This window comes from Aphelocoma coerulescens, chromosome 20, assembly GCF_041296385.1.
Source record: "Aphelocoma coerulescens isolate FSJ_1873_10779 chromosome 20, UR_Acoe_1.0, whole genome shotgun sequence".
NCBI classification, from domain to species: domain Eukaryota; kingdom Metazoa; phylum Chordata; class Aves; order Passeriformes; family Corvidae; genus Aphelocoma; species Aphelocoma coerulescens.
Genome location: NC_091033.1, coordinates 5,234,495 through 5,248,902, shown reverse-complemented (window position 1 = coordinate 5,248,902; position 14,408 = coordinate 5,234,495). Strand labels below are relative to the sequence as shown.

Here is a 14,408-nt window from a genome sequence, read left to right as displayed (position 1 = left end):
TATTTCTTGGAGCATCCTGGTTCATTTTTATCTCAAAACTATGTATGCAACTGTAAATCCAAAACAGGCTTTCCACTTGAGTGGGACAGCTTATGCCAAATGAGAATTTTGTCTTTTGCTTACATCTGATGGATGAGGTCTACAAATTTTTCAGCCACCTTCCACCCATTGCTACTGAACCCGCACCACCAGCCCTCCTCAGTGACTCCCATGAAGAAGAAGAGATTCCTTACAGGGTCTGTATTCTCCTGGTCAGACCGAGTCTCCCCAATTTCTCCAATGAGACCTGAGTTTCTTCCTTCTTCTGATGCCCCCAGTTGCTGCCACACCATGGCCTCCTTCTCACACTCCTTCCTGTAAAGGTTTGTCCGGTCCGAAAGGCTGGCCCTCCTCACCACCTTCCTGTGGGACAGGGACAAGGGGCATCAAGGCTGTGAGCAGGACATGACATTTCCTCTTAGCCTGAAGCTCTTCTCACCTCCGCCTTCTCACACTTCACAGCCTCTCCCTCTGGAATGGAACGTGGATTCAGCTTCCTGGCACCCACTCAAAGGGAAGGCACTGGCATGGATACTGAAGGTGGGAGGAATTTTAAGGAGTTCTAAACTAGCACTGCAGATCTGTGTTAGAGCTCATATGGGTCACCTTATGGACCTATTCTGCAACCAGTGGAGTAAATGTAGAAGGAAATGGCCCACGGGCTGTTTAGGGAGCTTTGTGGTTTGCAGGACTGCTTTGGTGTCTAGTAAACATCTTAAAAAGACCTCTGCAAACTGTGTCTGGGCACTGTGTCTTGGCCATGTGACATACTACTGAAAAGCTCAAGTTAATCCACTTGAAGCACTGATTTTCCAACACCAGTTTCAGTGGTTTAACAGGGTAAATTCTCACCATTTGGTCCTGTGCTCAGGGCAGTTCTTAAACCACACCAGCACAAAACCATTTTCACCCCAGGAAATAGCACCTCTCCCCAGTGATAAAGCCAGTCTTCAAAGGAACTCTGCTTTCAGCAACCAAGGTGAGCTCCTGCCTTTCCTGAGTTCACTCAGAAAGGACAGATGGGTTGTTCTCACTGGCCTCAGGGTGCTCTGCAACCACACCTGGGTGGCCAGGCCAATGCCCCGGGTGACCTGCAGGGAACAGCACAACTCACCCCCGGCTGCCCGTGCTGGAGGTCCTGCGGCTCAGGGAGGATTTATGCCTCATCTGAGACTTCATGATCACATCATGTTTGTGTTTCAGCTCCAGAAGCAATACTTTGAATTCCTCCTCTTCACACAGATCTATGGCACACACACACACCAAGGCCTTTATCAGACAGTTCTCATTAACACCATGTTACTAATTGTGCCTTCCTAGTTACACACCCAGGTCTTAGGGCTGCACACAACAGCAGGGAGGCTCCCAAGCACAAGGGATAACATAGGAAATGCACAGGAGGAAGACTTGGTGCTTGGGAAATGTCTTCTTCCTTCTTTTTATGAGCAGGAAGAAGCATTTTCAGTAGTAAAGTAGGTGCTTCAAAACTTCAGCCCGAGTTAAGTAACTCTGATTCTAAAGACACCTAAAAAATTATGTTAATGCTTCTGAAAGCACCACGTGAGGACTCCAGCCATTTCTTAACCATTTCTTTCTTTAAGCCTCATCAACTCACCTATTGGCATCTCATCCAAAGATGTCCTGGCACTCAAACTAGCCCCATGGGACACCAGCAATTCAGCCATCTGCATCTAAAGAAAGGCAAGAAAGCCAGGTTGACAGAGATATTTTAGACAATTTAGGCTTTCCTCCCCTAAGCTGAAAGGTCGGGCTAAGATGAGAAGCAATGGCACTTGCCTCAAATAACTCTGGCATGTGTGTGATGGTACCTGGATGGTACCTGGCCACCATCCACCTGCACAGACATGCTCTGCCTGAACTTTCTCAGCAACCAGTTATTTTTGGAGCCCAAGATGCTGTCCAGAGAGCCCAGCCCAGTACAGATTTATTCCATTTGCAGAGTACTCCACAGTTTGTCCAGGCAGAAAGAAATGCCACCCTCACATGTGATACTTGCAGCGAAATCCTTACCTGTCCCCAGAAAGCAGCAGCATGAAGAGGTTCCCAGCCATCCCAGTCCTTAACATCCAAGCTTGCCCCCTGGTCCAGAAGCACTTCAGCTGCATGCAGATAGCCATTGGCTGCAGCTATATGCAGCTAGGAGATAAGGAACAGAGCATGAGCCACCTACCTGCAAGGACCACAAATGGTTTCATACACCGAGTTTCAGCAGATTTTCTTGGATAGTATTTGAGCCTAGAGCTGGACACGCAGCACATTTCACACTGGGCAGATGGCACCAGGTCAAAAGCAGGTTGTTCCTGTTACTAAAGCTCAGTACTGCCTGCATGTAATTCTGTTTGGAGAGGAAATTGCTTAACAGTTCTTAGAATACCTTAGATATATGGATGAGAAAAATAATGTATTCACATTTTAAATCAAGGGCTTTTAAGTGCTTCCCAATCTGTAGGGAAATAACACCATCAAAACATGAGCCTGCAACGCAGAACATCATCCACTGTAAGCTCTGTATTTCTCACACCAGTGGAACATCTCCTCTTCCCCATTAAAGTGCTGTGCATGTGATTTGTTTGAATCAAATTAACAGCCTGCTTTACTCGGGACTCTCTCTGTGCAATTGCACTTCCAATCACACTATAACTAGCTTCACCATTTGAAAGTAAAAAAAAATTTAAACCTTGGCTACTTTAAATTAAGGGAATATGATTTTTCACATATTGGCTTCCAACCACAGGCACCACTTTGGAGACATCAGTAATGGTGTCTTTTAGTCCCCCAGCTTCATGTCTTTGAAGATTTTCATAACTGCAGCCTGCTGTTGCATGCCTGAGCAAAACATTGACCCATGCACTGCTCTGAAGGGATTAACTCCACTCAGAGCTCCTCCCACTTCAATTGTGCTAAAGGGAAGAATCAAAGCTTCTTTTCAAAAAATTTTCATGGGGATTCCACCACATGAAGTTAAAACTTCATCTGGAAATAAACTCTGATGCTTTCTGGCAACTCAATTAATTTCTACATAAATATTATGCCACTCAGTCACACCTTCTAGAGGCCACGTGAGTTAATAAGGAATCACTTGGGGGTGCTACAAAAGGGGGTGCCAAGAGGCCTGCTTAAATTTATGTATATAATCCTTGTTAAAGCGGAAGATGTGTTAAAAAAACAAGCTGCAATAAAAACTTCAATCATCCAAGCTTACCTTGGAGGGAGCCTGCCCTCCCCTCACACTTCTGGTATATGCTAAAGGTGACTTTTAGATTAAGAAACTGGAATGCACTGCCGTGAACCAAGTGTCTTGTATCAGTTATGTCTGGACCCAAGCATTAAATGACCAAGGTTGTATGAAATTCCCAGCACATATGAGCTCTTTACTGAACTTTCCCTAAGTTGGGACCGTTGTAAGACACAGTTTAGGAGATACATTTGCAGGGGAAAAAGAAATAGGATTGTTCAGCCTCCTCAATCCCTGTCCAGACAAACCAGATGCCAGCCTGCTTTGTGCTGTTCACTTGTCCTGGGTGCCCTCCTCTGCCCAGGGGCAGGTGCCACCCTGTGTGAACAAACACAGCAGCCACTGACTCCGTGTGAGCTAGATCCCATACAAAGCAGAAAGGAGGCAGAAAGTCTCCAGGGTGCCCAGCACCGGATCCTGCTCCCATGAAAACCAGAGGGCTCTCACATCCCCTCCACAGGAGTCCAATCAGTCCACAGGACTAAGTGAGAAGCAAGAGGTTACTGGGAGGTCTCCCAGGCCCAGTTCCCTGCAGGTCAGCAGATGTGCTATGCTCTGTGGGATTTCTCCTCTCAGTGACTTGCACATGTTGATTTTGTGTAACTCCTGCTCCAGGGCAGGTTTCATAACCTGTGGGCTGAAGGAAAGCAAAACTGAAGTCGCTGCAGTTTCACTCACCAGCGTAGCACCTTGGGCATCAGTCCTGTTCAGGTCTTGTCCAGTCGCAAGAATGTCATGAATGTCACAGATCATGACCTGCTCCGGAGCAGCCCGCATCTCATTGATCCTTTCCTGGGTAATCCCTGTTAAAATTCCAGTTAGAGGAGAGTTGGAAAGGGTCGCTGTCTCCACGGGTTGAGTAAAATAAGAATTATGATCCTGGTTGACAAGACCCCACATCCTTTGCAGAGGGCACTGTCAGCAATCCTTCACCCTCATGATCTTTAGGAATCAGAATAACTAGACAGAGTCAGGTCCCAAGAAATTATGCCAGGAGCAGCTCTCTGCTTTTCTCCAGAGACAAATCAAGAGCTGAGAAACAAGGTAATTTTTAGTACCACATTGACCCATTTTGGTATTTTACATAAACTCAATCTCCTTACCTTGATAGGCCATGCAAGTCTCAATGACATCCAGGGTTGGCTCATCTTCACAGAGGTCATATGGCATGTTGCCATCTGCATTTACTGCCAACAGGTCTGCTCCACTGCAAGGGGAAAACTGAGTTACACAAGGAAGGACCTCAGATATCCTAGAGCAGACAGTGCCAAACACTGGGATAAATGCTTAGGAAAAACTAACTGGGGTTTAATAATTGCCCAAATGCCACCAAGGTAGGTATGAGATTAGAAAGATTTGAAGCAAAGCTATGGAGATATGAATGGGGAAGATTCATTCCAGAACTGGATGAAAGGCAGCACACTACACCTCCTTCCTGAGTCAGCAATGCCCTGTGCTCCACATCCGCTCCATTTGTATAACCCTCATCCAAAAACTTCCTAACCCAAGTGGGAGCATCCTCCAAGGGATGCTTGACTGCATCCTCTTCTCTCCTTCATTATACAAAGAAGAGCCGATTTTCAATGCTCATCTCCCAGATGACAGAGAAGTCTCCCTCCCGAGGAAGCAGCAGCAGGTTAACACTCCCAAAGCACCAGCACTCTGGGAAAGGGAGGAGAGGGCTCCACACACAGGCACAACTATCTGCTCCAAGCAGGATTCACCACAGCTGCTCATGAAACAGCTCAAAACACACCTGGTGCCCTCCTCCTGGCTGGCAAGTCTGGAAAGACTTGAGCTTTAGGGCCTTGGTCAAGCACCACCACTGGGGATCAAACATTGCAGGAAGTTTACTCATCACTAATTAAGACCCAGTGAGACAGGTCACAGAGTTCACCCAGGTGTCTGAGTTCCACAAACACACTGCTGCCCTCCTACACCAGTGTCTGCTTGACCGGGGCTGGAAGATCTGAAGTGTTTAGGAGCTTGAGGGTGGATGCTGCTGGCTGCTCCTGTTTCTACCCAAACAGTGACCACGGCTCCACAATTGCACACAGACACACCAGAATACAGGCAAAAAGGGGCAATTTTTGGCCCAGTCTCCAGGAGCTTTATGATACTCAGCCTAGTCATCGAGGGTTTTATTGTCTCCTCAGCCTTTCTGCTCCTCCTCCTCCACCCCATTCTCCCCCAAGCAGGAAGGATCCCCACAAGCAGCTTGAAAGCAGGGAATAATCACCACTGCTGGCATCTCCCAAGGTACTAAGCAGTCTGAGTTTCCATCCACAAAAGCTGTGGGTAGAATCAGACCCACAGAAAGGACAGACACAAAAAGCCACCTACTGCTGGATGAGGATCTTCACCAGGTTGATATGACCACACGTGGCTGCTGCATGCAGCGGAGTCCACAGCTCATTGTCCTTGGCGTTGACATTGGCCCCGTGGCTGAGGAGAAGCTTGACTATGTCCTCATAGTTGTCTATGCAGCACTGGTGAGGAAGAAATGCAGACAGATTGGGGTTTTTTTAAACTTTGGGAAGGTGAGGGCTCATAGCTGCTCAGCAGTAAAATAATAAAGGGCACCTGGACATGGAGACCTACTTCACCCTGTGCTGCTTGGCAAGGAGCATCTCCAGCAGAGTTAAACACCAAATTGAGCACCAGCAGGTCAAAAAGGCAGAACACCTACACTGGACAGACCAAAGGTCACTGGGTGTTTTACAGGGCCTTCTGATGTGGGGGCACAACCAGCAGGGAATAATAGCAAACATGCTCACAGCTTCTATTCCACTGGGTCTTCCATATTCAAGAGCAACCATAGCAGAAATTCAATGTAACCGGTATAACCACATACCAAGGGATGAGCTGACAAGCTGACATTCCCTTTTCTTAGGGAAAATCCCACACACTGGCATGTGATGAGCAAGAGTCTTCTCAGGAGCTCATGCTGCCTTACCACAGTTATCTGGAGAGGCACAAACTGGATTCCCGGAGTTATGAGGTGCTTTGCAGGGCACCTTTCATTTCCTGAAAATAACCAGCTTCCTTCCTGCATTTAGAGTGTGGACCAGCAGGCCAGAAGGGCCTCAACCTCTTTCCCTGGGTGAAGGAGGAATTTGCTCTTTGATCCACCTCTTGCTCACCTCTAGACGTGAATGTGCATATGATAAAGACATTAAAATAAGATTCATTCTTGTGCAAGAAGCCTGTTTGTGGTCTGTGCATCGCTGTAGACCCACACAGCTCAGCACACAGTATGGGCCATTAATGGGGCTGAATTCCAACACACAACAGGCATTTTAGCAGCTGAGTGACAAGGACCCCTCAGGTATTTCTATTTTGTTCACTGTTTGTACAAGGAAGTGAGGTTAAAGTCATGCCTGTCACACAGCCAAGTTATCACAGAAGTGGAAGGAATTCACATGCACTGGAAGGAATGCTAATGTGTCCACTGAGGGGCTTCTCTGTGCTCAGGGATTCAGTTAATTCCAGTGGATACAAAGCTCCCATCATAACTCCCAAATGCACTTTTACCATCTCTCAGTGGGCAAGGTGGATTCTCCAGGCTTCAGAGCCTGGCTGGGAAAGCAAGGAGGCTGTCAATGTTTCTCTGAGTGCAGGATAACATCTCTTTGGAGAGGTTTGATGTGCTCAGGACCTTTTGTTCTTCCAGGAGCCAGTTAGCATTTTTAAACAAACATTCATCCAGCTTTGAAGAGAGCAGGCGACTGGCAAAAGAATCCAAAATCCCAAGTCAATGGGAGCATTTACAGCAGGGAGTAGTGGCCAGAAACCTCTGAGTGCTCGGGTGACAACCACACCACTGTTGTTTGAGGCAGTGGAGGCGGCAGCTGCCAGGCACAGCCAGTCCCACGTGCCTGAGAGAGAATAGAAAATCCCTTATGGGAACAGCACAGAGGCCCCAGGGAAGGCCACAGACCCACACACCACTACAGCAAGTCTGTATTTTACTGGTGATCAGCTGCTGCCATCTCATACAGACTTTGGAAGTCCCTGAGCCTACAAGGAGCAGCAGAGGATTCTTCAAGCATCTCATGCATCATTTATTTAAGCCACTTTCAAAACTCATGGATTGCCAAGGTCTCTAAATTTGAGTTAATCTGCCATAAGAGTTTAGAGCCCAGTCCTACAAAAATTAAAAGGTGGGAAAATGCTGTTTGCATGTGAAGTCCAGCCCTGACTCCTGAGCTCTTATTATCACTGAATAAAGTCTGGGATACAGCAAGGAAAGGGTTTGATCTCAGTTTGCTCCCCAAGAAACCGGATCGCCAGCACAACATAGTGAAATTTCACTGCTTTAACTGAGAAAAAAAATATTAAATATAAGAGGCCTCCCTGTTGAACCTGGGCAGGTGGGCTCAGAGGGCAGCAGGAACACACAGGGAGGTGTGAGCTCCTCCCACGCCTCACCTGATGCAGCGCAGTTAATCCATCCTCATTGCACAGGTCGGGGCTGATGTTGCTCTTCAGCAAGTAACACACTGCAAGGAAGGACAGAGGAGAGTCAGAGCAGCCACCCTGCCCCATCTCTTGCTCTCAGCCAGCGCTGGACAGTTCAAGGCAGGGAAATTCACACCATCAGTGTGGGCAGAGCTGCAGGAGCCAGAAGCCCAGCACTGGCTTGTCACCGCAGTGGGAGAAGAGCCTTCCTGGGTTTATCCAGCAGAGAGCACCAGCACACAATTTTCCCCCAACCTCCTTCCAAAGGAGACTGTTAATACAGTTAAAATTTTCATTCACTTGAGCTGGAACAGTCTCCATTTTTACCGTGTGCTTCACAATGCCCCAGTGCAATCTCTGCACTCCGTGGCCCAGGAGAGCTCAAAGGGGATTTTGAGATCCCAAGTTACAACCATGAGAGAGATCCCTCCCACCGTGAGAGGGATGAAGTCTTGCCTCAAGAGGTAATCTATCCATGATGAGAAACCAAATACATTTAGGGCCCTGTCACATCTAAATACACCAGGGTGGCTTTGGACACTTCGCTTGAGCTGCTGGGTGCTTGGAGAAAGCTTCCCAGAGGCTTTAGTTTTTAATCACTGCTTTGGGGGGAAAGGGTAAAGATTTATTCCATTAAAATGCAAATTTCTGAAACACATGAAAAGTCACTAGCCCCTAGGTGAAAAAACAAAGTTTGCTCTGAGGTACAGATCTTGCACAAGGCAATAGCAACAAGGTTGGCAGAGGCCATAAATTAACAGCAACACCAGAAACTCTTCAAATTCAACACTGCTGACAGATCTTGATGATCCATACCCTTTTTCTGCCATTTACGTGCTCATTCCCTGCTTTTTCTCCAGAAATTTCACTACCTAATGCTTTTCCTACCTCAAATGTCACTGACAGCACAAGCACAAGCCAGAGGTTCATAATCATCTCCCCAGGGCCAGAGCAGCAACAGATATTCACATCACATCTGATTTGACGGCAGGGATGCAAGCACTGAGTGAAACCAGAGCTGCACAATAGGGCACACTGACAGAGCTAAAAGGGCAATAACCATCCTCAGAGCTGGCCATCAAAATCACCACAAGGCTGCTCACTCCAAAGCATCCTGCAGCCTCTGATCCTGTCCCGCTGTCAGAGGGAGCTCTTCCCCCAGCACATCCACGGGGAAAACCATCTGCAGGGCTGTCCCTGGGGACAGAGCACTTCTGGCATGCGAAGCAGAACATGGAAAACACACCCACCATGACATCACTGATGATTTATGAGGCTTTGTTTAAAAGATCTGGAAAACACACTTGCAAGAAAGGCAAATTGAAAGCAAAGTGAGATTTTGGTTGGAAGCCACTGCTCTGACGTTATCACAAAGGAAGGCAAAACCAGGCAGAAGTGAAATAAAACACATCACAGGGTTGTTTCACCCAACTCAAAACGAATGCTTGGATTTATTTTTGCTGGAAATAATTTCAAGGCTTTGACACTTGCTCAGTGGAACTGCTGCAAAAAAGCAGAATACAGCAAAGACAAAACTCATCCAGCACCACAGTGAATCCAAAGGCTCTGTTTTTTTCCAGCTCAAAGGCCAGTGCAGGAAGCCCATGCCTACACTGGACTCACAGCCCCAACACTTGCATGCATAACAGTAATAAGAGCACTGAACCTCAGCCAGTATATCCAATTTAATGACTCTGCTTCTACTGTTTCTGACCAGCCCTGAGCTCTTGCTCTCCTAATCCAAGCTGAGTGATAGACGAGTCATTCACCAGTGGCTCTGGTTGTCTCTTATTTACGTTGGATGTTCTGCCATTAGGGTTTTGATTCAATCTCAGTCAGTTAAGTGCCATTGTGTACTAATGACACACAGCTCTGTAATCATGTTTTGCCTGATTATGGAGATTTGGACAAGTAGATGCTGGCAAATTAACCTTGTAAGAGCTGTCTCTTCATGGGAAGAAGCAGCAGCATAAATCCCAGCTTGTTACAGGGTTCTGTGTCAAAGGCACTGTGAGCATGGCTTGACAGAGTTTGTGAGTGGCCCTGAAGGGTTAAGATTCAGAAAAGTTTTAATCTTACCTTAAAGAAGCTTTGAATCCTTCACCAACCCCTGCAGCAGCCCTCGTGTCCCCAGAGCACCTCCCCTTGGCTCCCTTCTGCCCTCAGGACAGGCTCACCCTATTTCCCAGTACCTCCCAGTACAGTGAAGACTAACAGCCACAAGACACCAGAAATGGCACGGAAAAGTCAGATAATGAGGCAAGGTATGGACATGGTACCACTGAGTCCAGGCAAACAAGGCATGAAGAAGAGATCAGACTCCTTTCTGACCAGTCCTAAGCTGAAGCTTGCACTTCAGGGCTCGGTGGGGGAGCACAGGGTCAGGCAGCAAGCAGCCCTCATTCCCCCCCACCAGCCCAAGTTCACAGCAGAACACAGCCCCACTCCTGCCCACCAGCCCAAGTTCACAGCAGAACACAGCCCCATTCCTGCCCACCAGCCCAGCAGCAGGGCACAGGGTGGCAAAGAGCAGCTTCATCATCCCCTGCTCCCTGTGAGCTGCAGAGGCACATGGAGGGAGGACAGGGACACCTTCCCCATGCCCACTACCCAGGAGCAGCCCTTCCCAAACAGCCAGGAAGAACGAGTCCTCCTTTCTGATAAACTTCATGGGACATGTGCATTTGTGGGTTGTCCCGTGCCCTAAGAATAGGAAAGGGGGGCCAGAACAGTGAATGCTTTGCAGTGCTGGAAGCTGCACCCTCAGCTGTGGCAGTGCCACCGACCTGCTCTGCTGCCTCACACACAACATAAGGGACAGGCACCTGAGCATGCAAAATGCTCCTCTCTTCAAGCCCTGCCGGGGTCACACGCTTCTCTGCAGAGCCCAACACCTTCTCCCCCACCTCCAGGCATGACTGATGCTGTACAGGTAGGAAGCAAACACTTCAGCTCCCAAGGACACAGATTAATCACTCAGTGCCAGCTGATCGCCTTCTGTCAGCTCAAGCCTCGCCCTCCACTCGTGGAAGGACAATCCCCCTGCATGCCTCCGGAACAGCACGGAAATGAGCCCTCTGCAAGCCCCTGAGCCCGACAGAAGGGGCTCTTTGGGGTCACATCAGCAGCTTCAGCAGCATCAGCCTCCACTCTAACACTGCGATTAACTTCTTAGAGAGCTCAGTGCCAAAAATGCTGAGCTCTGTCGAATCTGTGCTCTGCGTGTAGGCGGAGGCAGGTGGGGAGCAGGGGCTGCGTGCGTGGAGATTCTTTATTGCGTGTCGAGCGCAAGTTGTGGGAAGCAGTTCCAAACGCATAGCAAATGAAGGAATGAAAATGATCACAATAAGAGCTGGGTGAACAAATTGTTGTGAATAATTCATTCCAAATTGTATTAACTGAGCAATCACTCAAATGTATTTTCCATTATTCTCCTTGATCTGCTGATAATTGAACCTCTCACACACCACGATGGTGTGCATTAATCTTCAATTTATATTTTATCATTCACATCTGTGCTGTGTTAAATGGAAAAAGCTCCCACAACAGCTGTGAAAATACAGCCTCGGTTTTAAGCCGCCTTCCATCAGATGTCCTGGGGCAGCCTTAGAAAGATTCTCCTCCCCAAACATAGCAAACCACTTCTCAGGAGCTCCCTCTCCTCCCAGCCTCACTTATCCCCCCCAAAACTCTAAAAAGCAGGGGAAAGGCAAAAACAACACTGCAAAGGTCCTAAGGAAAATTCAACATGGGGTAATCGACCCCCACCTGAAGAGACATTACAGCGCTAGCATGTTTTATTGGTGTTACTTCCCACTGAGTTTACAAGAGAAGCAGCTTTTCCAGAAAAGCTCCTAAACCAGATGAAGAAAAAAAAAAAAGCCTTTGTTAGTGCAGTTTCCCCTAAGTCAATAAGCTGCACCATAAAATCCTGGATACTATTACACTCCCATCTATCCCAAGCACTCGCATACCTCAAGCATTAATAACTCATAAGAGAAAAAGCCAACTGGAACTGATATGGATACCATGGAGGGATTAAAAAAAACCCAACAGACATCTTCCTGATAGGAGGTCCTGATTCCTCCCAAAAATATATCGTGGCAAACTGTCTCTACTGGCAAGCAGCCTCACCTGTGTGCTCCAAGTTTATATACACACACAGGCCATTACTTTTTAAAAACCCAGGTTTATCTCGATCTTTTGCACTCAACAACTTCTTTTTGAAGTCATTCAAACCCTTCTAGTTCACATTCTGGTGAACCAGGCACTTTCAGGTCTCTACGGCAGTAGAATAATTTCTGTATGTTCACACATGATTTCACTGCATAAAATGAAGTTTCACTTAGGTTAATAAAACATTTTTACACATTGCTCCAAGTGCCTTTCACCCAAATGAAGTGTAGCTTTAGTCAGAGACCCAGTGTAGCAGAAGCAGCTCCTTCCAGCATTATTTGTAGTGACATACACGCAGGGGTGTTGGCAAACGTCTGGAAAGGCTGATCCCAGCCTGCCAGGCATGGGACTATGGATGGGCTCAGCTACTTCAAAGCTGCATGTTTACTGCTGTGGTTTTGCAGGGATATTTATTGCACAGGAGAAACAATGCCAGGAAAACAGCACTGAAGCTGTGAGCACTCTGCCAGCTTCCTAGCCCAGCATACAATGATACTCACATTTTACAGCATATCTAAACTCTGAGCAATAACAGGATGAACTCGCTCAGCCTTATCCTCCACTCCCTGCAATGTACAACTGATAGCTCAGCTGGTCCATTGATAAACTCCACAGCTCCCTAAAGCTTTTTGAAAGACAGAAAAACCCCACAGAAAGCAAAAAGCCGCACTCAGACAGCTTCAAACACGTAGTACACCTAAAAATAAATATGGCCCAGTTTGCCTGCTGAGCCAGCGACGGAGACATCCCATCCCGATTGATCACTGAGCTTTCTCGGGAAAGTTCAAAGCCTGTTAAACACTTCCCACCCAGTGTACAGCCGGGCACACACATTGCTTCTAATATATCCACAAAATCTGGGAAGTCTGGAGAGAGGCCAGCAGAGCCCCATCTGCTTCGTGCCACGTTCACACGGGCAGGGACACTGCACACAGCTACACTCAGCCCAGGTGCTGCTTCTCTCAAGGAAAATCTATTTCTGACTTTGATGCTTCTTACTCAAGAGGGCACAGCCCTCCTCAGCCCCGAGGAGCCTGTTCTTCACAGCAGGCTCCTCCTGCAGGGTTGGGGGCCGGGCTCATACAAGTTTTATTCTGACAGCAAGTCATACATTTATTTAATGCACAGGGTCCGATTCTTCCTCCCCATGTTTGTGCATATTTCAATCCACTTCTGCTTTATGCTTTGACCCTTATCCATCACTGCAGCACCTGAACAACAAGAGGAATGCTACAAAGGGACAGCCTCCTACAGCTGCTTCTCCGATGGATGGGCCACAGCCTGGCCCCCACAGCCTTCTGCATCCCAGGTTTCTCTTGTTCTGCATGCAGGACTCCAAGCTCTGATAATCCACTTAGTGCTACTGATGATAAACCATCTTTCTTTAATGGCTGCCATCCACCTGGGATTAGTGGGATAAGGAAGCATGCGAGTTACCCATCTGCAGCCACAGTGCTCAAAGGGCGCAGAAGAAACAAAGCCAAATTAATTTCAGCTGGGAAAATAAAAATTAGAGGATGCTGCCACCTGACACGCCTCTCTAAGGATGTAGTGTCATGTTCAAAAGTATCCTGATCCTCTTCTCCTGTCAGAGTAACAGTGAAATTGGTCCACACTGGAAATGTTAAATACATAAAGCAAAATTAAAGTCAAAGATTACTTCCCTGGTTTCCCATTTGTCATCTGGTATTGGAAGAATAAATAAATCATTTCAGGATGGTTTTTAAACAGATGATGGGATTTGAAAGGGATGAGTGTTTTATATAACCTTTGGGCTCAGCTGCCTTCAGCAGGATTGCTGTGGGCAGGGAGCCAGGAAAGCAGATTCCCCAATATCACAGTGACAGAAACACCTGGGCTGCCAGAGAGCCTTTTCTCTCTTTACGAGGCATTTTGGAGTAGTTATTTGAACGGTCCTGATTTAAAGAGTACTAAAAAAAATACATTAACTCAGACTTCAGGAGGTATGGACCAAGCAACCCAAGGCCAAGTTTCCCAAGGATGACTCAGGAGCTTGGCAACCAGCAGAGCAGTGCTGGCTTTTTGGGTTTGACAGCTCACAGAGGGAATGGTCCTGCTGTGGTGGAAGCCACATGAGGCAGTGGCCTGAGCAGGGAACAACACCACAGAGTGAGGGATAATGGACAGCCACGTCCTCCAGCAGCAGCTCCAGGGGCATCTGCATCCCCTATCTCCAGAGTTCACACCTGAAATTTTGGGTTTGGTGGACCCAAGCAGGTCCACATCTCATTCCTCTTTGAGTTCCAAGCAGAGCAAGACAAAGGGCACCTAGAGAGCCAGTATCTCAACCAGGACCTCCTGTTCTCCTACTGCTCTGGCTGCTTCCAGCTTTGCTCCTACAAAAAGCACTTCTTGGAAGTCAAGACAACACATGCAAATCCATTCAGACAACACAACATCAACACAACATGTGCCTTTTATCTGAGCAGCACAGAGGATCTCACTTAATACACGT

At 47.5% G+C, this 14,408-nt stretch overlaps 1 protein-coding gene across 4 annotated transcripts in view; it reads right to left on the bottom strand.

The window, feature by feature from the left end:
• Positions 1-14,408, bottom strand: part of PPP1R16B (protein phosphatase 1 regulatory subunit 16B) — a 58,701-nt gene that overhangs the window by 6,322 nt on the left and 37,971 nt on the right. For all 4 annotated transcript variants that reach the window (XM_069034089.1, XM_069034092.1, XM_069034091.1 and 1 more), the window contains exons 3-10: positions 7,727-7,797; positions 5,639-5,784; positions 4,399-4,502; positions 3,974-4,098; positions 2,071-2,196; positions 1,655-1,730; positions 1,154-1,283; positions 234-402 (exon numbers count right to left, since the gene is read on the bottom strand). In XM_069034089.1, the coding sequence (XP_068890190.1) occupies positions 234-402; positions 1,154-1,283; positions 1,655-1,730; positions 2,071-2,196; positions 3,974-4,098; positions 4,399-4,502; positions 5,639-5,784; positions 7,727-7,797 (947 nt within the window). The remainder of the gene's footprint in view (positions 1-233; positions 403-1,153; positions 1,284-1,654; positions 1,731-2,070; positions 2,197-3,973; positions 4,099-4,398; positions 4,503-5,638; positions 5,785-7,726; positions 7,798-14,408) is intronic.